Source organism: Vulpes vulpes, chromosome 1 (assembly GCF_048418805.1).
Source record: "Vulpes vulpes isolate BD-2025 chromosome 1, VulVul3, whole genome shotgun sequence".
Classification (NCBI taxonomy): domain Eukaryota; kingdom Metazoa; phylum Chordata; class Mammalia; order Carnivora; family Canidae; genus Vulpes; species Vulpes vulpes.
This window is the reverse complement of record NC_132780.1, coordinates 33,357,262-33,385,123: the sequence shown is the minus strand read 5'-3', so window position 1 is coordinate 33,385,123 and position 27,862 is coordinate 33,357,262. Positions and strand designations below refer to the sequence as shown.

Here is a 27,862-nt window from a genome sequence, read left to right as displayed (position 1 = left end):
GGTAGCAGAGTTTGGAGACATTTTAAAAATCCTGATTTAAAAAAAAATTTTAAATCTCAGGTTCTCTTTCACACACCCCAGTGCTTCTCTGTATCCTCAGAGTGAAGTAAATTAGTCCTTCTGGGTAGTTATATTTTCCAGTGGCCAGGGATCTATTCACTCAGGAAGCTAAACATAGTAGAAAGCTTTCTGAAATTATACTGTGTATTTTCTCGCCTCCTTTAACATTTAATACCGAACATTTTCAACGTTTTCCTGGAAACTCATCATTAATGTGGGTGATACCATAAATGTGATGATGCCCCTAGGTCTGGGGTGTGGGAGGCTCCTGGACCCACACTGTTGTGCTTTTCCAGTTTGCTAATCAGAGAATGATTTTCATTCCTCCCTTGGTGACTGTTCTTGTGGTCCTAGTTATTCTACTGTCTTAAGTGGGTATCTCCCAGGGCCGTAGAAAGGAAATAATTAAACCAGTTAGCATTGTATATAAAGTAAAAGTAGGCCTGAAAAGATGGTCCATAAGGGAAGCATTAAGAGCACAGATCCCCTAAGGTACGTTCTCGTCCTACAGAGACTGATTTTTTATGTTGTGTCCCAGATAGGTGAGTGCATCATTAGCTGAGTTCCAAGGAAGCAAGATAGTGAAACTTTCATTAGAAGAGATAGACACACATACATGCAGTTTTATTTTCTCACTGGTACTGACTTAACATACTTTAAAAAGTTCCACCCACACTAAAAAATAATTTTATTTTTGAAAAAAGGAAATTTTTTTTTTCTAAGAAAGGAAATATTTTAAATACCCATTTAGTGTTTGTTTCTATTGTTCTATTGTTAAGAGGTTTTTTCCATAATGCAATGTGCTTTTTGTTCACGGGTTGCAAAAGCGTTTGCTACACATTTGCATAGACTTGTCACTAATAAATCTTTCTTTAGTAGCAACAGAACCGTACAGGAACATAACTCTGGAGGGGTTAGCTGAGCCATGGTTTCTTCTTGTGTAAGATGCAAGTCTGTAGAGTTTAAAATGAGGTCTCAGGGTGTGGCAGGCTTAGTCCATTTGGGCTACTAGAACACAATACCATAGACTGGATAGCTTAGAAACAACAGAAATTTATTTCCCATAGTTCTGCAGGCTGGGAAGCCCAAGATCAAGGCCCCATCACCTTCCATGTCTCATGTGGTGGGAGGGGTGAGGAGCTCCCTGGGGTCTCTTATATGGGGGCACTAATTCCCTTCATGAGGCTCTGTGCTCATGACCTAATCCCGCCCCCCTTTGGGGGTCCCAAAGGTCCCACCTCTTAACTCCATCACACCAAGGTTGGGGGGGGGGGGCAGTTAGGATTCAACATAGGAATTTGGGAGGGACACAGACCACAACACTAGCTCAGCAAGGTAAAGACACCATAAGATAGGTATCATTTGAACATGAATTCAGCTGACATTCAAGTAGAACAATACCAATGACCATACGCTTCTGCTGTAGCTTAAGGAAATAATTCATTGTCATCCCTCATGTATCAGGAGGAATTAAGACCAGCCTGTTAAATTGGCCTGACAAGACCACTGAGTGTCTGGACTGGGAATTATCAACTATATTCTATGAAGTTCCACCTCTCATTTACCACGTGGGGGAAACAGGTCCAGGGAGCTTGTGACACTCACCCAGAGATAGGCAATGGAGATGCTGCATCTCTGCGTAGACTTGTCACTGAGAAATCCTTCTTCAGTAAGAAAAGGTTAAACTGAGCTAAGTGAAGGACCAGGGCTCTTTTCATTAACACGAATATCTTTTCATCTATATGGTCTTTCACAATTTGCAAAGCACCTCCTCAGCCCAGCCATCTAGTTTATTATACTTATATCCACTAGCTTGTGAAGATGGCCCTTCCCCCTTCTTGCCTTTGGGAGATTTTCTGCACTCTCAGACCTTTGTTGGAGCAGCTGATTCTATGCGGGCCTTTCACTTAAACACACAGACACACAGAACACACACATACCCCTGAAATGAAACATGCATGTATGGCCCTATACACGTGTCTGTGGAAGAAACAGCTTTGCGTCCCCGAGTCTCCCATGCAGGCTGCACCTTAGCAGACACGAAGTGTAAACAGAGAATGATCTTTAGTTTGAGAATTCCTGAATGTCACTGACACTTTCCTACTAATGGGCTTAGGAATGTTGACATTTTCAAGAGGCGTGGCAACATTTATAGGCAACTCTTTAATGAGTCTTTGGGGACTGAAGAGGGAGGTCGGGCCAGCCGCTCTTCACATGGTTTTAGGCAGTTAAATCCTTTAAAGTAGGAATAGTGAAATCAAGTCATTTTTCCTTCTTATTTTTCTTTGTTGTAAGGTTATATATAAATGTATGCATATATGGGCATGAGAAAAGAAGAGATATCCTGGGAAGAAAGAAACCAGACAACAAATCCTAAAAACAAAAAACAAAACAAAAAAACCACAAAGACCCCCTCCCCCTCAAAACTATGGAAATTAAAAATCTGAATTTGGGGGACAGTGGGAGGCAACACACTCTTTTCACAGAGCCGTCACATGCCACAACTGTCCTCAAAAGCAGGAATGGAAAAAAACCAGATACTCAGCTGCAGGATGAAGCTGGGGTCTTGGCTTTTTAGCTTTTAAGGTCTTTGGAACAAAGCTGGGCCTCAAGTGCCTTTTCCAGAATAGGCCAGAGAAGATAAGTCCAGTTTGATTTTGAAGGCTTTAGTTAGCTCTGTGGCCAGTAGCTCATGGAGGGATACACCATCATGGGAGTACACCCAGTTCTTCCCAGTCCAGTCGTAGCGCTTGGGCCCACTGCAAGACACAATAAATACATAGAAGGTCCATGAGAACAGCCCTTTGGAGGAAATGCTGCCATCCAGACACAGACTGGAAGAAAGCTCCAGAAAGTCCATTTCACAAAGCATCCATTTGACTTCTAGTCTCAGGGTCTTTCTATTTAAAAATAAATATACAATTTATCCCCTGCAACAATTCAACAGAACAATTCTTAAGACCTGAAAACATCTGAACCCTATCGATGAGTCTCTGTAAATCACATCCTGATCTTTTGCTTTTCCTAACTCACATATGATACCTCCTAGGTCAGAGCAGTGGTTTTTATGTTTGTTTGTTTTAAGATTTATTTATTTACTCATGAGAAACACAGAGAGAGAGAGGCAGAGACACAGGCAGAGGGAGAAGCAGGCTCCCTGCGGGGAGCCCAATGTGGGACTCGATCCCAGTACCCTGGGGTCACGACCTGAGCCAAAGGCAGATGCCCAACCACTGAGCCATCCGGGTACCCCCAGAGCAATGTTTTAAAATTATAGCCATTAGTGTACCACTGACAAACTGTCCCTTATCTATATTATTGTTATTATGATTTTAGTACATTTATAACATGTGTAACCACTACCTCTATCTACCAAAACACTCCTGCACCTCACCCTCTCCTCTCCCCAGCTCCTGGCGATCACCTATACTATTATATACACACACAATATACATATAATATATATAATATAGACATATGTGTAAAATATATATACACGTATATAATATATACATATATATATGGTATTATGGTGTTTTATTTATTTATTTATTTATTTATGATAGTCACAGAGAGAGAGAGAGAGGCAGAGACACAGGCGGAGGGAGAAGCAGGCTCCATGCACCGGGAGCCTGATATGGGATTCGATCCCGGGTCTCCAGGATCGCGCCCTGGGCCAAAGGCAGGCGCCAAACCACTGCGCCACCCAGGGATCCCGGTATTATGGTGTTTTTGTTCTTTTTTTTTTTTTAAGAGAGAGCATGAATGAGGCAAGGGAAGGGGCAGAAGGAGAAGGAGAAGTAGGCTCCCTTTTGAGCAGGGAGTCCAATCCAAGACCCTGAGATCATGGCCTGAACTGAAGACAGACACTTAACTGACTGAGCCACCCAGGCAACTCTCAAAAATATTTTTTTTTAATTTTTATTTATTTATGATAGTCACAGAGAGAGAGAGAGAGAGAAAGGCAGAGACACAGGCAGAGGGAGAAGCAGGCTCCATGCACCGGGAGCCCGACGTGGGATTTTATTTATTTTTTTTATAAGATTTTATTTATTTATTCATGAGAGACATGGAGAGAGAGAGGCAGAGACACAGGCAGAGGGAGAAGTAGGCTCCATGCAAGGAGCCTGATGTGGGACTTGATCCCAGGACTCCAGGATTACTCCCTGGGCCAAAGGCAGATGCTCAACCACTGAGCCACCAGGCGTTCCCCCCAAAATATATTTTAAATCCATGAAACTGAGAGTTTCTCCACCTCAAGCTGGTCCAATGAACAACAGTGTATATCCATTCTTGCTGGGAAGAGTTATTTGTGTGGACCTGGATGTAGTAGGGTTTTGACATGTCTGGTCATTCCAGATGTACACAACAGTGCCCATTAATTCTGCCTCTACTCAGACTAGTGGAGGGGTAGGCATGCCAGCAGACAGTGACGATGCACAGGCATGCCTTGATGGAGATGGAGCAGGGAGCCCTGGGAGCTCACAAGAAGGGGCGCCTGGTCCACCTGCATTCTCAGGGAGAGATTTCCCAAAGTCAAGACTGTAAGGAGTTTACCAGGGAAGAGGGAGACTTAGAAGGGAAGCATCTTGGCGGACTATACAAATGCATCAAAGATTTCTGTATTATCAACCAAATGCTTGGGTTTGACCATGTTCATAATCGTGGAGATAATAGGGACAAACCCAAAGGACTAGGGCCTTTGTTTAATACACACGACCGGTCAAATACAAATGATCCAGGCCATAGAGAAAGAACTGATAGTCCGGACCAAATCCAGAGAACATTCCTTGGGCCTTGGACTCAGATTTGCTGCCGAAATGCCAGGGAGAGGGTGAGAAACTTGCAGGTCCCTCCACTGCTCCCAACAAGGTGTCCACCCAGACCTCTGCTTTATCCCACCCTACAACCTCCTCAGGATGGCAGGCTAGCTGGGAGAGACCACTGTTTCCACAGGACCTGAAAAGCTGTCATTTAAAACAAAACAAAATAAAACAAAACCACCACCCAAAATATCAGAAATGCATTCCCATTTAAGATTATTTTGGACATAAAAAGTTGAGTGGAAAAATAATTCTTTTTTCTTAAGGAACACAGTATCTGTGATAGTAAATGGCTGCTTGACAGAATTTCTTTCCATATTTCCACTTTGAATTACAGATCAAACAAGCCTGGGGTAGGATCATATTGCTGGCAGGTGTGTCCAAACATGGTACAGACTTTTTTGGCCTCCAGATACAACACAGAGGGAATTCCTTTTGTGGAGCCATACAGATGGTTCCTGTGCCCTGCCCATATTTAAATAGCCACCAATCCCAAAGGTGACAGCTGGGTTTGAACACATCCACTCAGTTTCTCATATGGTTCCTCCAGACGTGAAGGGTAAGAATGTACAGTCCTCATGCATGGTTCTGGTTAAGATTGGGACAACTGTTTGAGGCCAAAGAGAACAGGCTAATTGTCTCACGTAGGATAAAACACCCAATTTCAAGTTAACTGGGTCTAAAAAGCAATATAGGGAGAAGTGGGTGGCTCAGTGGTTGAGCGTCTGCCTTTGGCTCAGGTTGTGATCCCGGGGTCCTGGGATCAAGTCCCACATCAGGCTCCCTGTAGGGAGTCTGCTTCTCTATGTCTCTGTCTCTCATAAATAAATAAATTTTAAAAATACTTTGAAAAATGAAAAAAATAGGGCAGCCCGGATGGCTCAGCGGTTTAGCGCCACCTTCAGTCCAGGGCGTGATCCTGGAGACCTGGGATTGAGTCCCATGTGAGTCCCATGTTGGGCTCCCTACATGGAGCCTGCTTCCCCCTCTGCCTGTGTCTGCCTCTCTCTGTCTCTATGAATAAATAAATAAAGTCTTAAGGGGATCCCTGGGTGGCGCAGAGGTTTGGCACCTGCCTTTGGCCCAGGGCGCGATACTGGAGACCCGGGATCGAACCCCACATCGGGCTCCCATGGAGCCTGCTTCTTCCTCTTCCTATGTCTCTGCCTCTCTCTCTCTCTCTTTCTCTGTGACTATCATAAATAAATAAAAATAAAAATAAAAAAGATTTAAAAAAATAAATAAAGTCTTAAGAAAAAAATGAAAAAATAAAAAGCAATGTAATCTATAAGGGCCTTGCTAGAAATGAGTGATTTCTGGAATTGTTTGTTGAATTATAACATGCTTCCTAGATGAGACTAGGGCAAAGAAGGCATAACACCTTATTTATTTTGAACAAATAATTACATACCATGGCATGATAAAGAGTATGATGTTAACTGCCTAAAAAATGATATGAATGTTGGGACAGGAGAAGAGTTATAATTTTTTTTTTTTTAGATTTATTTATTTGAGAGAGAAAGAGAGAGCCAGGGGAGGAACAGAGGGAGGAGAGAGAGATCTCAAGCAGACTCCCTGATATGGGCGGAGCCTACTCAGGGCTCGATCCCACTCCCAAGATCATGACCTGAGCCCAAATCAGTAGTCGGATGCTTAACTGACTGAGCCACCCAGGTGCCCATATAATTTTTTTTTTAATGCAAATACCATTGGGCTGTCAAAGAATTACATGCTGGTTATGTTTGGACCTTTCCCAAAGCACAGTCAGTATGTTGCTTTTGGAAGTGCTAATGACCCAGGAAGGCTGGTCTGCCCTTATAACCACCCAGATAGATGCAGACGGACAGGAACCCTCTCTCCCTGCACACTCCCAGGCCTTGAGCTGCAGCGCAGGCGGCCTCCAACATAGTCTTTTCTTCCACTACACTGAAAGCACATTGATGGAAAAGGCAGGAGGGATTCAATGCCCTAGAGTCCCAGCTTAAGACACCCTCCCACCTCCACGGAGGGAATGCAACCAACCTTTGGCAAGATGCTCAAAACAAGCTAAAGGTCAAACTTTAACCTGCTTTGAAGGCAAAGTGCAGCTCATTCTGAGGCTGCAGCATCAAAAGTGGCTTTTGTATTTTTAAAGATTTTATTTATTTATTTATTCATGAGAGAGAGAGAGAGGCAGAGATATAGGCAGAGGGAGAAGCAGGCTCCCTGTGGGGAGCCCAATGCGGAACTCGATTCCAGAACCCCGGGATCATGCCCTGAGCCAAAGGCAGACACTCAACCGCTGAGCCACCCAGGTGTCCCCAAAAGTGGCTTTTTAAAAAGGCAGGGCAATGACTTGATACAAACTATCCAGGGCAGGTTCTGAAAAGTGATAAACTTTTTGTTTCAGATCTTGCCAATATCTCAATATCTGCTTATAGCAACCAGATCACTGGCTGACCGAAGTTACAGAAGAAGAGTTAACTGTCCTGCGAGGATGGGGTGAGCAGGAAGCATCAGGAGAGGTGCGCTCACAGACACCCAGCCCCGAGGCCACTCTCCTCTTAGAGAGTCCACAACACCACACCTCACAGGAGCTGAACAACGGGTGCCGATGTCCCTGGACGTACCTGGATGGTGAAGATAACCAGATTTGCTTGTTTGGGGTCTGCTTGTTGATCACGTAGGTTCCTAGATCTCCACCCAGTTTAACTGTTAAAACACCACTCTGGCGGACCAGGTGGCAAAAGCAGGAGGAAAATAAAACAAAGCAAAGTTACCACTTTGTCACAATTGCTTCATATCTCGACACCCAGGCAAGTACACAACACACCCGTGAAGACGCGTCTTTCGTGTTCAGGAGGAGCAGATCATGCCAGAAGCACACTGCTTTCGGTCAGACTCTGATTAATCAGGCTAACTCGGAGGGGAGGCCGTTGTGCTCTCCCGCATCCCCCGGGGACTCCCAGTGTTCCTGTCTCGAGGTGAGGAAGCAGCAGAGGCTTGCCTGAGGAGGAGCCTCCACATCCTGCCTGCTGCCTTAGTCCCCTCAAATCCGGAACACACAAAAGGATGCTAAAAAATGCAGACACCAACTCTACCTGGGTACCACGTCAGCCCGAACGTGGGACAGCACAAGTTCATTGCCCAAACAAGGAAAACAGGCAAAGTCTAGGGAAGGAGTCAAACCACCTGCTTTGCTGGTCTTAGAAGAGCCATAGCACCAGCTCTGCTGGTAGAAGGCCGCCACTCCAGACAGTTTTTGTTTTCAGACCCTTCCCACGCATCTCACAAGCTGCTCTCAAGGGCTTTATGTTTCCCTCAGGAGCCCTGAATTCTTTAAAAGACTGGTTGGTCCATCTTTGCTCAATAAATGCTCATTTAAATTTGAAAACACTCTTTAAACAAAGGAGCCCTTTACTCTTAAGGTCTGAGGTTTCTTTAGAATGCTCAGAATATTACAGAAGCAGCCACACTGCCCAGTCCCTTTATTGGAGCTGGTGTGCAAAAGGCAGCCCCTGGCTGTTCCTCACCCCGGGCATAGCCCATGGAGACACACGGCCGCTTTTCTGTGGGCTTCTAAGCCCCTTTCCAATCAAGAGGCCCTGAACATTTCTTAGAACACTTTGTGTTTGGTTTGTGTGATAATAATAACATATAATATATATGATATATATAATGTAACTGACAGGCAAGGGAGGACTCAACTGGGTTACACTTTTTTTAAAAGAGATGTTATTTGAGAGAAAGAATAAAAGAGAAAGAGAAAGAGCACGAGGGGAACGGTAGAGGGAGAAGGAGAAGCAGGTTCCCCAAGGCCAACACAGGACCCTGGAATCACAACCTGAGCTGAAGGCAGATGCCCAACCGACTGAGTCACTCAAGTGCCCTTGAATTATACTTTTAACAACATTTTTTTCTGATGAAAAATGAAACAAAGAGGAATAATACAGACATCAGAAATATAAAGAGTATAAATAAAATGAAATCAATAAAAATATTAACCAATACTGTCCAGTACCTACTTTGTGCCAAGCGCTGTATCTGACACTTTGTGTAAGATTGTATTCCCTGTGACCATAACTATCAGAGGTGGGAATCCTTATCCCAGCTTTACAGATGAGGGAAACAGGGACAGAGTAATAAGGAATACTTAGTAACCAGCAGAGCAAATCTTAAATCCAGATCTGTTTGGGTCTAAAAGAAGCTGATGTTGCCATAACGTGAAGAGCTCTCTTGATCCCATTAACCAACGATACAAGCTGTTCCCTCTCAGCTATCAGCTTCCGGTTTTTATTTCTATTTATCTATCTATCTATTTATTTAAATTTTATTTATTTATTAGAGACACGGGGTGGGGACAGGGAGAGGCAGAGACACAGGCAGAGGGAGAAGCAGGCTCCATGCAGAGTCCAACATGGGACTTGATCCTGGGTTTCCATGATCAGACCCTGGGCTGAAGGCGGCACTAAACTGCTGAGCCACCCGGGCTGCCCCAGCTTTCAGTTTTTTTTTTTTTTTTAATATTTTATTTATTTATTTATTCATGATAGACATAGAGAGAGAGAGAAAGAGAGGCAGAGGCACAGGCAGAGGGAGAAGCAGGCTCCACGCCAGGAGCTCGAAGTGGGATTTGATCCTGGGCCAAAGGCAGGTGCTAAACTGCCGAGCCACCCAGGGATCCCCCAGCTTCCAGTTTTTAAATGCATTTCTGAAAAGGACTAGGATCACAGTGTACATAAGTTTGCTTTTTATTTTTATTTTTAAAGTTTAATTTTTTTAGTAATCTCTACATCCAGGGTGGGACTCAAACTCATGACCTGGAGATCAGAAATCACATGCTCCATTCACTGAGCCAGCTAGTCACCCTATTAAGTTTGCGGAAAAAAATTTTTCTTGAAACCCACCTTTTCTATTTTGGTAGGACTACCACCTTTCATTTACTTAAAAGTGTCTTGAGGCACCTGGGGCACTCAGTCGGTTAAGAGTCTGACTTTTTTTGTTGTTGTTGTTTTCAAGATTTATTTATTAATTTATTCATGAGAGACAGAGAGAGAGGGGCATAGACAGGCAGAGGGAGAATCAGGCTCCCCGCAGGGAGCCTGATGTGGGACTGGATCCCAGGACCCCAGGATCACGACCTGAGCCGAAGGCAGATGCTCAACCGCATCTGGTGTTCCAAGAGTCTGACTCTTGAATTCATCTCAAGTCATGATCTCAAGGTGGTGGGATAGAGCCTGCTTGCAATTCTCTCTGCCCCTTTTCCTCTGCCCTTCTGCCTGCTTAAAAAAAAGAAAAGAAAAAGTATCTTAAAATTGCATAATTCAACAGTTTTTAGTATTCCACAAAGTGTTTTCACAAAGTGTGCAAATACCACTAATTCTCAACTATTTCCACCACCCCAAAGAGAAACCCCACACCCTTCATCAGCCACTCCCCATTCCTTCCTCCCCCAAATACATACTTTCATAGCTTATTTTTCCATGAGGCAGCAGGCTCAGGGGATCGAGACAGAATTGTTTGCAGTTTGACCTATTTGTGGTCCTTGGATGCTCCACCAGGCCTTGCCCCCCACATTGGGGAGGTGAGGGTGTAGTGGAGAGCACAGAGGGCCACTCTGAGTCTCATCAACCCTGCGGCCTTCCTTGGGACAACATCGAGTCCAGAGACTCAGGGCAGGGATGGAGGGGCGCAGGCGCTCAGGGGTTGTGTGCGCTCCTGCTCACTGTCACCCCTTAGAACAGACCAAACCAGGGATGGCACATCCAACTGCTAAAAGCCAAAATCAACTCTTTCCAACTCAAAATCTTCTGGAATGATTCCAGGGGTCTGGCCTCTCATTCACAAAGAGCTTATTAATAAAGCAGCCGTGAGGTTTCTCCTAGCTATGCAGACCTCAAGCGGTCTCCTCCACCCGGCTCCTTCTCTTCAGCACCCCTCCCCACCCAAGACCATGACCCCAGCTGAGGCACCCCTGGCACGGTCAGCCTGACACCCGGCAGCTGGGACCAGGGCCTGTGCGTGGCCCCCACGGGCCCTCGGCCTTCCTCCCCACACCTGCATCTGAGCGGCCTGCTTGTTGGCCGGACGCCTGCCCCCGCCCCTCCACAACTAGGCACCTTGAGAGCAGATTTGTCTTTATCATCCAAGCACCTTCAGTGTCCAGCACATTGGTTCTTAGTGCAGAATACTGGACGGATGCAAAAATATATTTGTGGAGGAAAGAACAGTGACCAGGGATGCTGATAAACGTGCGAAGTTAAGGGTGCTGTTACACAAGGCAGAAAGTCTCAATCCTCAGCCAACCACCCTGCTGTTCATTGCGTGTCATTATTTTTTCCCCTGGAGCCAGAGGCACTTTCCAGAGGAAACTAGCAAGTGGAGGAAGGAGGGGAAGGAAATTAGCTGCCTACTGGTTCACCAGGAGTTCTTGATCCTTTTGGAACTGTCTGTAAGTGGCCCAGATGAAGAGGGCCTTTTGTTCATTAGTATTATTCCATAAGGGGCACTCAGATTATTTTGGGCTTGTGGGCAGACTTGAATGCAGAGGAGAGTGGGGACGTGGGGGAGAGTCAAAATACTTAGCAGCTTCTGGTGGGGGTCACTAATCAATCACAATAGCCCCCCATCTGCAGCTGGTGGAGGCTTATTCCCACCAGTCAACATCAGCCCTACACACATGGGAGCAAAAGGAGGCATTTCTGTTGTCACTAGCTCATTGTGTGGAAATAGACACATAGGAGATGGCAGTGTTGATGTGGGCAATTTCAGGTATATGTGGCTTCCCACACTTCAAAAAAAGATACCCCTCTTAAGGAATAAGAATAATGAATGCAAGTCACTTTTAAAGTTCAATCCTAATGTAAATCCCGTGAAGTAGAGGGGTGTCACCCACTTCACCGCTGAAGAACCTGCCACTCACAGAAGTTAAGATAATTCACTTAGGGGCTCTTGGAAAGAAAATACAAATCCAGGATGGAGAGCTAGATGCTTTGTCTCCATACCCAGAAGAAATGCTGCCTCTGAGCAAGTGTCGGTAAGCTGGCACCCACCCAGAGACGGTCTCCAGGGGTCTGCAAGCTGCCCTGCCCTGAAGCTGAGATTGTACTCACAGGTATATGGGTACGTTTTTCTTGGGAGAAGGTCCAGGAAAGGTCAAGAAACCTCTGCTGTATGGCAGTGATATGCCAACCGGTATTTTTAAGCAGAAACAGGGGCTAAAGAGTAAAGAGTAAAGAACATGACACCAAACAAATTCTCATTAAAATGTCAAAGAGCCCAGGGCTCCACCAGGGGGAAGAAGAAAGGTGGCTTGGAAGTAACCCCTCCGACAGCATGGTACTTCTTACAGCCCTGGTCAGATTTTGCTGGTCAAGTGCAGCAGACTTATGGATGCCTAGTGACAGGAGGTGCATTCTGCTGTGGTGGGCAGTCCCCTCTAATGGCAGGGCCAGTGGGGAGTGAGGCCTAGACCCAGACACCCACACCCCAGATGATCTACTCCACTGACAAGAAAACAAAACAGCCAAGGAGCTGCTCACATTTCTCACTCCACAGGGAGCAAACAGAACAAATGTGCTCTCAGGTCTCTCTGGATTACTGCTTTCATTTGTCTACTTTGCCAGGAGCAAGTTGCTAAAACTTCTATGATGTTGCGTGGCATCAGGGAAAGTATGTTTCCTGCACGTGGGCCCATTTCATTAGTGAATGGAATCAACATTAAGTCTCTATCATGTACTTGGCAATGGTTCAGGCATTGGGATACCAAGAATGGACAGTGTCTTGGCTGCCAAGGAACTCAGTCTCACCATGGGAGCTGATATGTAAGTAGAGACAACACAGAGTGATCCATGCTCTACAGAGTCATCTTCAGGGTGCAGGGCAAGGGAATAAGCGTGGTATCTGCCTGGAGCATCTAGGAGGACTTCCCAGAGGAGACAATGCCCAACTGGACCCTGAGGACAGGGAAAGATTACACCCCAACAGAGCTCAAATAAGAGTGATACGGGTATTCTACTGCCTATAATGTAGTTTCAATAGATTTATATGTGAAATATATGTCGGCTAATACCTGAGAGACTCAAATCAGGAGTTCACACCCCAGGGTAGATAGCATTTCAAAGTTCTCAGTCAGAAGTCTCAACAAAAGAGCCAGCTACTGTATACTTTAGTTTCTATGTGTGTACTAGAGAATTTCCTAATTAGTAAATGATTTGTTAGAAATAATTTTTCCCTGGTGAGGAGAACGATACTTAGATATATGTACTGGCTAGAAAAACACAGGTGTCTCTTCCCTTTGCAGGAATGGGTTACAGAATCTGGAAAGCCCAGCAGCTGGGTCCCTCTTCAGAGAGATACTCTGCAGGTAGGATTCAGGTAGGGTCCTGTGACCCACCACTGGGTAGGGTCTTTTTTTTTTTTTTTTTTTTTTAAGATTTATTTATTTGTTAGAGAGAGAGAACAGCCGGAGGGGGAGCAGAGACAGAGGGAGAAGCAGACTCCCCGCTGAGCACAGGGCTTGACACTGCTGCTCACTCCCAGGACCCTGAGCTCATGACCTGAGTTGAAATCAAGAGTCAGCCACTCAACCAACTGAACCACCCAGGCGCCCCTGAGCAGGAGCCTTTGCTCCTTGATTCGGGGAGGTACACAGAATCCAGCTGTTAGAACACTAGCACATTCACTACTAATGAAACATTCATGCAAAATACTTGAGTCACTAAGTATTCTCACTAATCTTAGAAGAATGGGCGGTGTGACTGCTTTTGTGGTATGTTAATGAATGTTTGCATGTATGGCCGAGTTTAGCCAGAGACCGGGTTTCCCTAGAAGTACAGCCAGCCCCTGGTAGGGAGGTTGGGGGAGAAGAGCCCTGTAACCGCCTCCAGCTCCCTCATCCCACAGTCAACCTGGGGAAGCCAGTCAGTAATGGTCTCCCAGCAGCTTGCCTTCCAAGGCTGTCTGTGTAAGCACTTACAGCACCGTGCCTGGGCGATGCTCACCACAGTCACCTAATCCACCTGGAAGGCAGCCAGTCCTTATTTGCCCCATCGCCTGAATTTGACCTCCAAGTCCCTCACTGTCCTTGCCACTAGGCTGGAAATCCTCCAGATTCTGCTCCCTGCTCCATCGGAGGGAGTCCCTTCTCTGCCCAAGGGCTTCCCCAGTAATAATATCCCACACTGTTCCTATCACGTTAGCCCGACAGCTGGTTGTCCAAAATAATTCCACTTCATAACATTTCTGACTATTAATTAATTGCTCTCGAGAGGATTAACCTCGGTGCGGATTTTCTCCTGCCAGAAAAGGAGCCCTCCCTGCAGCTGGAACAGCATACTAAAGGCAAGGGTGCACCCCGACTCGGGGCTGCCACCCGGTGGCCAGTCGATATAGAGCAGCACTCCCTTGGCTTCAGGGATCCGTCTGCCGCCACCTGCGTTTAGGATCATCCGAGGAGTGATTATAAAAACTAAAAAACCTCCCCTGCCCTGCCTGGGCCATATTCTCAGACCAACTAAATAAAAATTATCTAGGGGTGGGACCCAGGGTGTATGTTAAAATCCCAGGCGAGCTTTTAGAAAATATGCTTCCTGAGAAGACCCTGACCTGCCAAATCAGAACCCCCCAGAAGAGGAACCCCTGTCTGTGTGCTCTGAGCACACCCGGTAGGAGAAGGAGTGGCCTAGTTCAGAGCTGCCCATGCCTGCAAGAGAGTCCTCTTGCTAGACAAACACATGCCTGGTCCCTCCCTGATTTATCTTCACAGGTACCAAGAGGGAGTTTGAGAACCGGTATTTTTAAGCAGAAACAGGGGCTCATAGAGGCTGTGACTTGCCCAAGGTCACAGGGCGAGAACATAAAACTCCAGTCTCTTGGTCCTATCCGTAACTGCCTGCTGCTGGATGCGTAACTCCACTGGAGGGGGAATTCTTTGTTTTATAAGCTAGAATTCTTAGGGAAGAAACAGACATAAGAAAATAAGTAGAGAGGTACCCCAAACGAGACATCATAGTCTTCCAATGTGTAAGGTTTGTCTGCAAGGTCTTCAAAGAACTCTGCTAAGGAGTCCAGTGTCGTCTCTGCCAGTCGTTCATAAGTGGTCTCATCCAGAGAGCTGCAGGGAAAACACGAAAACCGCCCAAAACACACATTTACCAAACTCCTCCCGTTTATTAATGTCAAAACCCACACATTTATTTTTTTTATTTTTTTAGAAATTTTTTTTTATTTTTTTTATTTATTTATGATAGCCACAGAGAGAGAGAGAGAGAGAGAGAGAGAGGCAGAGACACAGGCAGAGGGAGAAGCAGGCTCCATGCACCGGGAGCCTGATGTGGGATTCGATCCTGGGTCTCCAGGATCGCGCCCTGGGCCAAAGGCAGGCGCCAAACCGCTGCGCCACCCAGGGATCCCAACCCACACATTTATTTATTTACTTAATTTATTTTTAATAAGCTCTATGCCCAGTGTGGGGCTTAAACTCACGACCCCAAGATCAAGAGTCGCATGATTCACTGACTGAACCAGCCAGGTACTCCAACACATCCAGTTTTTACTTAAATTTAAAAAAAATTCAAGGAAAATAGCTACCATGCACACAGACATTTTAATCAGCATGAAAGAATTTTACAGAAGAATCCCTTTCTTTTCAAGTAAGCAGCCCGCATGCACAGTCAACTACAAATAAGTCTCTTCTGTATCCATCTGGAATTTTGTATTCTTTTTAATACAGAAATTGAAGCACCTTACAGTTTTTATTTAATGTACCCTGGAAATTGTTCCATATTAGTACATACAGACTTTCATGGTATTTTATTTTATATGATTTATTCAACCTGACTTCTTCAGCTGGACATTATGCTTATTTCCATTGCTTGTGTTTTTATTATTAAAATTTATGTTGGGCCAACAACAATGTGGGAGAAAATGTTTGCATTACATGTATCTGAAAAGGGACTTATTTCCAGAATACATAAAGAACTACAAGTCAATAGGAAAAAGAAAACCCAATAGAAAAATGGGTAAAATACTAAAACAGATATCATTTCAAATGAGATATCCAGGGACACCTGGGTGGCTCAGTCAGTTAAGTGTCTGCCGTCGGCTCAGGTCATGATCCCAGAATGCTGGGATCAAGCCCCAAGTCAGGCTCCCTGTTCAGTGGGGAGTCTCCTTTCCCTCTGCCCCTCCCCCCAATTTGTGCTCTCTATCTCTCAAAAAAAAAAAAAAAAAAAGAAAAAAGAAAAGAAAAGAAAAGAAAAGAAAAGAAAAAGATATCTAAATGGCCAGTGAACACATGACAAGGGGTATAACTTTGTTAATCTTCAGGATAACACACATTAAAAAATCACAATGAGGGGCACCTTTGGCTTAGGGCGTGATCCAGGGGTCCTGGGATGGAGTCCCATATCTGGCTCCCTGTGAGGAGCCTGATTCTCCTTCTGCCTATGTCTCTGCCTGTCTCTCTGTGTCTCTCACGAATAAATGAATAAAATTAAAAAAAATTCATAATGAGATACCACCAGAATGATTAAAAAGAGATAGACAATATCTGAAAGAGACAGATAATATCAAGAGTTGCAGGAAGTGAAGAACCCCTCTCCATCAGGTGTGTGTTTGTGTGTGTATGTGTGTGTGCGCGTGTGTGTGTATAAGTCAAAGAAGCTACTCCATAAAGAGGACCTCATGTCACCTGGAAATCTTGGCCTTTGAGGTGGATGAGGGACCATCTGGGCCTGTGGTGGCAGCCTTGGGGTTAGAGGCCAATGTGTGTGTGAGTCTATGTGTGGGAGGAGGGGCCATCGGCGGTGGGGAGCAGACTGTAGCAGTGCTGGGGAGCTTTGCACCAAACCCACCATATCCTTCCAGGGCACCCAAGAGGCTAGATTCCCGGCATCCCCTGCAGTTAGCTGGGGTTCTATGACCAAATTCTTCCCACTAAAATCTGAGTGAGGGACAAGTGCCACTTTCAGGACTTCCATGCTCCGGTCCCTTTCTGTGGATTGTAACCTGGGTAGGGTCACCCGGCTCCTAGGTGCAGACAACAGTAAGGTACTGACAAGTGATAGGAGGTTGGAAGGACCCTGGCTGCCTAACTCACTGCATAGAGGCATGCCCACCCTGGACTGTTTGACCATGAGGACACGAACCACTCCCAGACTGAGCCATTACAGTTCTGGGTCTCCTCGTTATAGAGCCTTTGCCTACTCTAACTGCTAAGTCACCAGAGAGAATAATAATAGAACTCTGGAAACAAGCTAAATGTCCAGCAATAGGGGATAGGTTAAATGAACTGTGGTGCATCCATAACTTTTAATAATATTTCATTAAAAATAATTTAGTAGAAGGGCACCCGCATGGCTTGGTTGGTTAAGTATCTGACTCCTGATTTCAGCTCAGGTGTTGATCTCAGGGTTGTGATTTCAACCCCATGTTGGGCTTCACACTGGGGGTGGAGCTACCTAAAAAAAATAATAAAACAATGTGGTAGGTAGTTGGTGATATGGAAAGATGCTTATGAGTGCTGCTGCTAAGGGAGAAAACAGGTTTGGGTGCGATGGGCTTTTTTTTTTAAACTGGTAAGAGAAAAGAAAAAAATATTTTATATTACTTATTTTTATTTTTAATTTTTATTTCTTAAAGATTTTATTTATTTATACATGAGAGACACACACAGAGAGAGGCAGAGACATAGGCAGAGGGAGAAGCAGGCTCCATGCAGGGAGCCTGATGCAGGATTCAATCCTAGGAACCCGGGATCACACTATTAAAGGCAGATGCTCAGCCACTAAGCCACTCAGGTGTCCCAGAAAAGGAAAAAAATTAAAAAGATAATAGAAGTATGAGCAGCAATGCACACATTATGTATTGAGGGAGAGAAGGAGGGAGGAGGGGGAAGGGCTCTCTGATGTGGAAAGTGCTTTATCTTACCCAGGGCTGCTCACAGTTCCCGCTGTCCTCATATTCATCAAACAGACACTCTGCTTTTTGACATTCACAAGCTGATTGAGGTGGTGAAGGCTCAAACTCTAAAAGCCAAAGTTGAGAAGAACATTATCATTTTTCAGTGTATTACAGTCTGTGAAGAATATTATCATTTTTCAGTGTATTACAGTCTGTGAACGCAAGGTTTAGATTTCACTACTTGTGCATTTGAGAATAAACCAGGCTAAATCCCCCCCCCCCCCCCCCCAGTACTTCTGGAATGTTTTTACCTTGTAATGCATTACCTGGAGTTTGCTCTGGCTCTCTCCAAGCCTGTGCTGTCCAGTGTAATAGCCTAGAGCTACAGGCTACTATTTAAGTTTAAATTTATTGACATGAAATTTAAGAAGTTCTTTCCTGTCACCTCCCACTAAAATTTGAGTGAGGGGGCAAGTGCCACTTCCAGGACTTCTATGTTCTAGAAGGCCATGTTTCAAGTGTCCTGTGGCCTCCTGTGGCTAGTGGCATGTAGGACGCAGTCACCATCACAGGAAGCTCCATGGGCAGCACTGCTCCAGGCTGTTCGAGTTATGTAGTGATCAGCACAAGCAAGGCCAGGGAGCATCAGCAAAGCTCCCGGGATCTGACTAATAGAAGCAACAACATCGGCATGTCTGCCGATGTCCAAAAGAGAGGATCGGACTGCAGATGGACAGGTCTCATTAACATGATCTGCAGGAGATAATGAATGTGACCTGTTGATTTCTTCCAATACATAACTGCTGAGCATCCAGGCACTCGTCTCTGGGGCCAGCAGCCCTATGGACCAGCTGGTGAGACAGATGCCATAACCAGAGGATGGTGACAAACACCAAGGGGACCCTGGCTGAGGGATCTGCCCCAGCGTGGGAGAGGACAGAGCCTGTAAAAGGAGAGAAAAGTGGTTCATAAGAGTGGAGGTGGCAGGGGAGAGGATGGAGAGATGGCCACAGGGCCTTGTGATGGCACTCAGCTGGACATCAACCTGGGAAGGCATCCGAGAGCTTGAGGTGGTTGGTGGTAAGATTTACCTTTCTGAAGGTCACTTTGGAGCAGGGCTCAGAGGCTGTATTCTTGAGCTATCTGTGCCCTTGGCAAGCTGAGGAAGGAGAAGGCCAAGGGCAAGGGGCTGAGAAATGAGCAGAAAAGGGAGAAATGGGAGGGGGGTACAGAGCACAGAGGCTGTGATTTTATTTTATATATATTTATTTAAAATATGTTGCTTTTTTCTTAATTTTATTTATTTATTCATGAGAGACACAGAGAGAAAGAGAGGCAGAGACACAAGCAGAGAGAGAAGCAGGCTCCATGCAGGGAGCCTGACGTGGGACCCGATCCCGGGTCTCCAGGATCACACCCTGGGCTGAAGTTAGCGCTAAACCGCTAAGCCACCGGGCTGCCCCGCAATAGTTTGTTCTATAAGGTCACCATGAACACAAGGTTAGCGAGATGCTCCTATGGCAGATACAGGCTTAGCTTCCTGCCGGCTTCAGGCTCATGTGACCAGCTGACCCATACATAACCTTGTTTGCATGCGTTTTTGTTTAAAGACCCCTGGTTTGATACATATTGTTGAATCACAAGCACCATGTTCGGGTCCATTTCAAATAGTGAAATCAGGGGCGCCTGGCTGGCTCAGTCGGTGAAGCATCTGCCTTTGGCTGGGTTTGTGGTCTCAGGGTCCTGGGATCCAGCCCCAGTCAGGCTCCCTGCTCGGCGAGGAGCCTGCTTCTCCCACTCCTCTGCTGTGTTCTCTCTCTCTCTCTTTAATAAATTAAATAAAATCTTAAAACAAAAATAAAAACGAATAGTGAAATAACCAACAAAAACCACAAAAATGCAAACAATGTGCCACTACGTAGGTGGTGAAAAGGACACTTGATGACAGTGTGGGCACTGAGGTAAGAAGGCAGAGTGTCATCTTGTTTGACCTCAGTGGGAACAGGCAAGTGTGGGGCCAGTCTAAGTTTTTGCTGCTCTCTGCATGCCCCAGAGTGACCACAAAATCCACCCTAGGTATTGATTTTTGGAGTTACAGATAAATTTTACTGAGCAGGTGAATTCAGAAGTACAGGATCCGTGAAACACAAGGATAGACCATATTTGTATTTTACGGATGAGAAAACTGAGCAAAGTCACACAAGCACACAGATACAAAGTGGAGGAGCCAGGATTTGAACCCACACCATCTGGCTCCAGGGTCTGGGCCACAGTGGAAAGAATCACACAGCTGGGAATCGTACAGGATTGTGGACATGTAAGGGAAGTTCGAGAACTGGGAGCTCAGAGTTTCCCTTTTCTCCAGGAGCCTGGCCTCTCAAATCCTAGCTGTCGCAGTGTGACACCTTTGCTTCAGCCTTTTCCCATTTCATTTTTGGTTTTGACTTTGATATCTTGGATGGCTGTTTGTTTGTTTGTTTGTTTAAATTTAATTTATTCATAAGAAACCCACAGAGAGAGAGAGAGGGGTAGAGACACAAGCAGAGGGAGAAGCAGGCTCTGCGGAGAGCCCGATGTGGGACTTGATCCCGGGACTCCAGGATCACGCCCTGGGCCAAAGGCAGGGGCTAAACCACTGAGCCACCCAGGGATTCCCTATTTGTCTGTTTCTAATCATCAAAGGAACTGCTGCCGAAGACTCTTTGCTGGTCTCTTACTGGTTCTTCCCAAGCTCACATGCCCTGGGGACCTGCTTAACCTTTCAGAACCCCTGAAGGCAGGGATCACAGTACCTGCCATATGGACTGGTGATGAGCATTAGTCAGGAGGAGACGAATACCCTAAATACAGGGCTGGAGGGTGGTCAGTCAGTTTCGGTGTTGGAGCATGTCAACAAAGGTGTAGAGAGGCAGAAGGTCAGAGGCAAAATCCAGCCCCTGCCCACGGGAGAAGCTGCCCCACTCTGCTAGTGGGCGACAGATGGGATTCACAGTGGGGAGGGCTGTATTATGAGTGCTCCCCCTGAAGCCACCCAGCAGCCACCCCTCCTGCTTCCAAGCCACCCGGGGCCCTTGGATGATCATTCTGTGATGGGTTTGCCCAGCTTGAGTCTTCAGGGTTCAACCAGTCTGGGGGCTCAGTACCGGGCTGGCTCATGGGAGGCATCTGAGGAAATATGAGATGGTTCTAGGCCTACCCTCTCAGGCCCCAGCCTTGGAACTGCATGACTCAACTGAGGTCCACCCTGGGGAGGCCTGGCCTGGGTGGCCAACAGGGAGGCCAGCCCTGACCCCAAAAGGGGTCGCCTCGGCAAAGCACAACGCTGGAAGTCAGTTCTCACCCGCTTCCAGGGGGGATGAACCAGTACAACCACTCTCAGCATCAAATGAGTTGAGTATTTCCTGGTCCCTTGCCTGGCAATGCCATTCTGAGGATTCAGCCACAAAGGGCCTTTGTCCACGCCCAGGAAGGCCCCACAGCAGCACCACCGTGAGAGCAGCACCGTGGGCAAATCACATGGATGTCACCAGGACACTGGATAGAGTATGATGTGCTCACCCAATGGGATACTATCCAGCAGAGAGAATGAGTTAAGTGACAACACTGTGTCAGTATCAATGAACGTCAAAAACAATGCTGAACACAAGGAAAAAGTCACAGCAGAATAAATGCAGCATGTTTTTTTTTTTTTGCATCACAGTGCATGGTTTACGGAGACATATATCGGGGTGCAACTCTAAGGAAAGGAGGGGAATGCCTGACAAGTCAGGAGAGCAGATTCCTCTCAGGGAGGCCCGGTCGTAATGAGGAGAGCCCCAGAGCCTTCCGAGGAACAACTAATATTCGGTCTCTTAATCTAGTGGTGAGAATGTGGCAGTTATTAATCTTTAAGCAGGACACATATTTTACATACACATATTTATGTATAAATTCATGTACATTGTCTGTGGAAGACAATAAAAATGAATTTAAAGTGAATTAGGTCATAACCTGCTTGCCAGGCCTGAGGCCAAAAGACCATGTGTCATAGTGATGATCTTGTTCCTCTACAAAAATTCACAGGTGTCTGCAAACATTCCGAGGTGTGCAGACATGGCTGCAGCAGCGGCTCATGGAGTTATGTAACAGATGGCAACATGTGGCAATCTCTCCTTGGAGCTGCCTCCAGTGCACCAGGGAAAGTGTTTGAGGATCAGTGCCTGACGGAACCAGATGCCTCCCTGGGCCACAGAGTCGCACACTTAGTAGGAAAGCATTTCTGTAGATTCTGGGTTCTACTGAGAACCCAGAATGTTGAGATGATAATATTTTGAAAAACTAGATTATATAAATGTAGTGTTGGAATCTTTTTTTAAAACTAACCTCTAGGCCCAACATGGGGCTTGAACTCATGACCCTGGGATGGAGAGTCATATGCTCTATCAACTGAGCCAGCCAGGTGTCCCACTGTGGTATCGAAATTAATTTCAACTGCTTTTTTATATTCTGTCAATGTAATGTAGCTACTAGAAAATTTAGAATTACACACGCAGCTCCCATTCTATTTCTTTTGGACGGTGCTGTAGAAGTAGGATAGGGAGTAGAGAAAATAAGGATGGGGAAGAGGCCCACCCACTGAACTCAGGTCCTGGTGAGTTCTGGCGCGCAGAGACGTTAGGAGTCAGCCTGAGGACAGTTCAGGCCTTAAAACAAATTAAACAAGGTGATCCCAGTTGCCATCGTCATCCACCCAACTCCGCAAGTATTGGAGATGTGTAAGCAAACTTGTGTTACAGACAAGCTCAACAAACTCAATTAATTTACATGGTAGAGGAGGCCCAGTGGGGTGATTCAGGTTGTTTACTACCTCCCAACCTCCCAAGACTCCTAATCCCAATGTGTGTCCAGTGCCCACCCCCCTGCGTGGCAGCTCTAAGCTGGGCATGCTTCTGAGTCAACAGCCCTCAACAGCCACTAGGTACCATCCAAGAGACCATGCCATATCTTGTCACTGTCCTAAGTTAAAAGCTGCTGCCAATCCATGGCCCACAGGGGTCGAAGTGCAAGCCAGGGCAGCTCCAGGTGGGAACAGCACAGAACAGCCCAGGAGAAGGGTAATAAATGTCTGTGTTCTGCACTGGGACATCGTGGAACCAGCATGGTCACGACTGCCTATTTTTCTGGAGAAGCTGCAAGATCCAGTATCAAAGGTCCCAACTTTGAGTGTTGGCAACCAATTCTAACTTTTCTTCACACACGGTCAAATAACAGGGCAGTGGGAAGTTTAAGTCTAAAGTCCCAATTCCAGAGCTCCACAGGCAATTTGGGTTGGACTTCACCTGCCTTCCTCACCACGCAGGGTCCACCCAGCCACTCAGCTACTGTCCACCTGCCTACCCGGCCCAGGCAGGTCCCCCTTTTAGGATGCTGCTCTCTTGCCACCTCCAAGCCGGGTTACACATCGCGTCCACCCCGCTGTGAGTCTTCCTCAGTCCACAGCCACTCCTTGGGCTTCCTCCTCTCAGGTCTCGGGATTGCCTGGGTCAGACGCTTCACTGCATCCCCCAGGGAAGGAAAGAGAATGAACTCCCAGAGTTGAAGACTTTATTATCAGGTTCAGCCAACTGGATCCTCACCCCAGCTCGGCAGGATGAGCGTTCCTCATCCTTTCATCTCTAGACAGAAAAGGAAGCCAGGCCTCTGGGAGGGGAGGTCCCCGGGGTCGCAGAGCTCTGCAGAACCCAGCCAGGCCGAGGAACCCAGGCCGGGTCCTATTCCGAAAGCTTTGCTGCGCTACCTACCGCGCTACCTACTGCGCTCCAGGGCCTTGGTAGTTCCACCTGGCTCCAAGGAAGCTTTTCGTTCATAAAAGCACATTCTTGAACACGTTGCTCTAGAGTTATAAACACACACTACTATACACTGCTTCGTTGGTATGTGTGCTGTTTCAGTCTATTTATATGCACTTACGCAGACACTAGGATCATCTGCCATACACGTGTGGTGCAGTACCCAGTACAGTATATAGTATCACTTAAACCTTGGTTCTGGCAGAGGGAGGCGGCGAGCTGGGCGACCACCACGGACCCCCGAGAGCGGGTCTCCGGCCACCTTCCCTCCGCACCCCGCACCCCGCGGAGAGGGCAGCGCGCTCCACTGCCGCCCCGCCGCCCGCAGAGCGCGTCCCCGCGGGCAGAGCGCATGCCCGGCCGGCAGAGCGCGTCCCCGCCCGCAGAGCGCGTCCCCGCCCGCAGAGCGCGTCTCCCACAGGCAGAGCGCATGCCCGGCCGGCAGAGCGCGTCCCCGGCCGCAGAGCGCGTCTCCCACGGGCAGAGCGCATGCCCGACCGGCAGAGCGCGTCCCCGGCCGCAGAGCGCATGCCCGGCTGGCACAGCGCGTCCTCCGCAGGCAGAGCGCATGCCCGGCCGGCAGAGCGCGTCCCTGGCCGCAGAGCGCATGCCCGGCCGGCAGAGCGCGCCCCCGCCCGCAGAGCGCGTCCCCGGCCCGCGGCGCCGCCGGAGCCCCGTGAGCGCGCGTGCCCGCAGCGTCCCAGCGTGCGCGGCCTCCTCCGCCGGCCTGCGGCCCGGTCGGCTGCGCGGCGCGGTACTCACGGCGTGGCTGGGCCCGCGGGCCGCTCCTGTCCCGACGCGCAGCCCCGGGCCGCCGTGGAGCGGGGCGGCCCTCGTGGGCCCCCGGGTCCCCGCGCCGGCCGCGGCTGAGCCCGGGGGTGCCGAGCGGGGCAGGAGGCCGGTGGCGGCGCGGCGCCCGAGCGTCCACATGCTCCTCGCGGTCTGCGGCCGCTCCGCCCTCCGGCTCCGGGGACGCCGCGGCGACACCTGCTGGCAACGGGCGGCAGGCGGCGCGGTGGGGCTCGGCGCTCTCGCGGGCTGCGGGCTGCGGGACGGGGCCCGGGGTGGACCCGGGAAGCGCTTCCCCGCCTTGCACGGTCTGTGTATTTGACGCACAGGGAGAGCGCGCTGCGTGCAAAGCACAGGGCTTGCCCCCGGCAACTCGTGAAGGCGTAACCACGGCCCTCGGTCCTCGGAGCCTTGGGCCTGGCGACCCACGGCTGCAGGGTTCTAGCCAGGAAGGGTTGGCGAGCTGCAGCCTTGCTGGGGCCTGGACGCGGTGCAGGCCTCGAACCCGCTTGGCTGTGCGAGGTTGGAGCCGTTAGGACCTGCAGACTGCAGAGGGATTGCCGGGTTTGCGCCCCGGGCTCTGTACTTGGCAGCTGTGTGACCAGTGGGCGGGTTAATTCACTTCTCCGTGCCTCATCTGGAAAACGTGGTTTATAAAAAGTTTCTTCTTCTTAGGTTTTTTTTTTATTAGATTTTATTTATTCATGATAGACGTAGAGAGGCAGAGACACAGGCAGAGGGGGAACCAGGCTCCATGCCAGGAGCACAGGTGGGACTTGATCCCGGGACCCCAGGATCGTACCCTGGGCCAAAGGCAGGTGTTAAACCGATGAGCCACCCAGGGATCCCCTTCTTAGGGTTGTTTTAAGGATAAAGTGAGTTAATCTATGTAAAGTGTTTTTTTTTTTTAGACTCTGCTAAATGCTCGCTATTAAGTTGTTAATACATTTTAAGTAAAAGACAGTTTTACTTAGGTTGTAAGGAATTGCAAAGGAATGCAAATTGTGAACGTTTCTTTTATATTTTTATTTATTTTTAAAGATTTGTTTATTCATGAGAGAGGAGAGAGAGGGAGAGAGAGGCAGAGACCTAGGCAGAGGGAGAAGTGGGGAGCCATATGTGGGGCTCAATCCTGAGATTCCTGGACCACACCTTGAGCTGAAGGCAGATGCTCAACCATTGAGCTACCCAGGCGTCCCTTTATTTATTTGACAGAGAAGCCACGGAGAAGCAGGTGGAGTGGCAGGAAGAGGCAGAGGGAGAGGGGGAAGCAGGCTCTCTCTGAGCAGGGAGCCCCATGTGAGATTTGATCCCAGGACCCTGGGCCTGTGACCTGAGCAGAAAGCAGACACTTAACCGATTGAGCCACCCTGGGACTCCTTCATATTTAAAAAAAAAAAATATTTATTTATTTATTCATGGGAGACACACACACACACACACACAGAGAGAGAGAGAGAGGCAGAGACACAGGCAGAGGGAGAAGCAGGCTCCATGCAGGGAGCCCGATGCGGGACTCGATCCCGGGTCTCCAGGACTATGCCCTGGGCCAAAGGCAGGCACCAAACCGCTGAGCCATCCAGAGATCCCCACTCCTTCATATTTTATATAGGCTTGAGAAAATAGCACGTGCATATGAGAGAATATAATTTTTATGGGGAAGGTAGTGGGCAGAGGAAATGGTGTCAAGTTTTTCTAAAGCCACCTTGGTACTTTGTGAATAGAGGAGGTAAGACACAGATACAGATGTGTGGGGCACTAAATGACAAGTGTCAAGAACACAAATTATCAGATATCAGCACCAAGTGGGAAAGTATATACAACTAAGGGTGGGGACAATCAAGGGAGTCCTCACGGAGGAGGTGGCATTTGCACAGGGCTTTGCAAAAATAGGGTAGAGGAGGTGGGACCTAATTGGCTGTCAGAGAGGTAGTCCCGGGGCATTCTTTTGGATGAAAAGCATTCTCTTGCCTTCAGTTAACTCTAAGTCATTTATTGAGCACCTGTTATGTATATGCTGGGCATGTAGAAGCCACTTCCCCCTGTAAATTATCTGGAGATACATTTGATAGTTGAAACTAAGTGGGAATGGGGGACGTGTGTGCTACTGGCATCTAGTGGGGAGAGCCCAGAAATGCTGTGCAATAGACAGGATGGTCCCCTGCAACACAGAATTATCCAGTACAGAATGGTAATGGTGCCAGGGCTGAGAAGTGCTCACAGAGGCCTCACCAGTAAGCCCTCACTAGAGGCAAAGGGAAGTGTTTTGGTTGCCAGCCACAGCTCCAGACCCTGCCACACTAATAGTGAGGCTTTTCTCACAGCCTCAGAACTTTATTATATACTTGGGGAGTTGCACTATTATTAACCAGCATGCTTAGCATGTTCTGGCATAGGGAAGGCCCTGGCACCTGCTCCCAAAGTTTGCTCCCTGCAAAGTGGATATCACTGCCCCGTCTTTTCAGTCAAGGAAGCAGGCTCAGAGTAGCAGAGCAAAGAACACGAAGGCCTCACAAGAATCTGTGCTTCTCAGTCAGACTGGGAAAGACATATCATATGATTTCACTCATATGTGGAATCTAAACAAAGAAATAAAATTCAGTGAATAAACAAAACTGAGAATCAGATCTGTAAACACAGAGATCAAACTGATGGTTGTCAGAGGGGCAGCTGGGGGATGGAGGTGGAGAGATGGGCAAATGGGTGAAGGGGGGTGGGAGATGGGCCTCTAGTTATGTGCTGAATGAGTCATGGAATGAAAGACAGTGGGGAATGCAGTCAGTGGTACTGTAATGGTGATTTGTGGGGACAGGTGGCAGCTACACTGTGACACAGCATGATGTTTGGACTCTTGCATTCGCTACGTTGTACACCTGGAACTAATGTAACATTGTCAACTACGCTCAAAAAAAAAAATGGCTCTGGACTTTGGAGGTGATCAAAGGGAATCATGCACACATAGAAGCTTGGGCACTGTGACTTGTGCAGAGATGTTGAAGGGCCCTGTAGGCCCCCAGAGCCTTTCCCCCCTCTCTATTTCTTCAGCCCAAGGGCAGGTGGAGGGTAGTGTTGTGTAGACAATCCCAACGCCTATGTACGTGGTGGTGGGAGAGAATTCCCCTAGAGCTCACATTCTCGGCTTTTAGAGGACTTTGATGGGACTTATTCTAGGGCAGTGATTCTCAAGATGTTTGGACCAGCAGCTTTAGCAGCACCTGGGAACCTGTTAGGAGAGCAAATTCTGGGGCACCTGTCTGACTTGGTTGGGCATCTGCCTTCAGCCCATGTCATAGTCCTGGGGTCCTGTGATGGAGCCCTGCCTCAGGCTCTCTGCTCAGCAGGGAGCTGGTTTCCCCTCTCCTTCTGCTTCTGCTCCCGTGCTTGTACTCTTGCTCTGTCTCTCTGTCAAATAAGTAAATAAAATCTGTATTTAAAAAAGAAAAAGAAAAGCAAATTCTCAGGCTCTGTCCACACCTACTG

The 27,862-nt window shown here is 47.7% G+C and overlaps 1 protein-coding gene across 1 annotated transcript; it reads right to left on the bottom strand.

Moving 5' to 3' along the window:
* Positions 1 to 1,093: 1,093 nt before the first annotated feature.
* Positions 1,094 to 24,567, bottom strand: FXN (frataxin). The gene is made up of 5 exons (XM_072762300.1): positions 24,356 to 24,567; positions 17,793 to 17,890; positions 14,856 to 14,976; positions 7,493 to 7,590; positions 1,094 to 2,819 (listed from the first exon to the last, which is right to left on the bottom strand). Exons 1-5 carry the CDS (start codon positions 24,521 to 24,523, stop codon positions 2,669 to 2,671), a joined length of 636 nt encoding a protein of 211 aa, XP_072618401.1. The 5' UTR covers positions 24,524 to 24,567; the 3' UTR covers positions 1,094 to 2,668.
* Positions 24,568 to 27,862: the final 3,295 nt, after the last annotated feature.

What these genes read in the sequence shown, in the direction of transcription:
- FXN (XM_072762300.1), bottom strand. Translation starts at nt 24,523, where the DNA reads ATGTGGACGCTCGGGCGCCGCGCCGCCACCGGCCTCCTGCCCCGCTCG. An exon ending in CCCGCGGGCCCAGCCACGCC is followed by an intron (nt 17,891 to 24,355) that starts GTGAGTACCGCG and finishes TTTGGCTTTTAG; the next exon opens with AGTTTGAGCCTTCACCACCT. An exon ending in TGGTTATCTTCACCATCCAG is followed by an intron (nt 2,820 to 7,492) that starts GTACGTCCAGGG and finishes TGTGTCTTGCAG; the next exon opens with TGGGCCCAAGCGCTACGACT.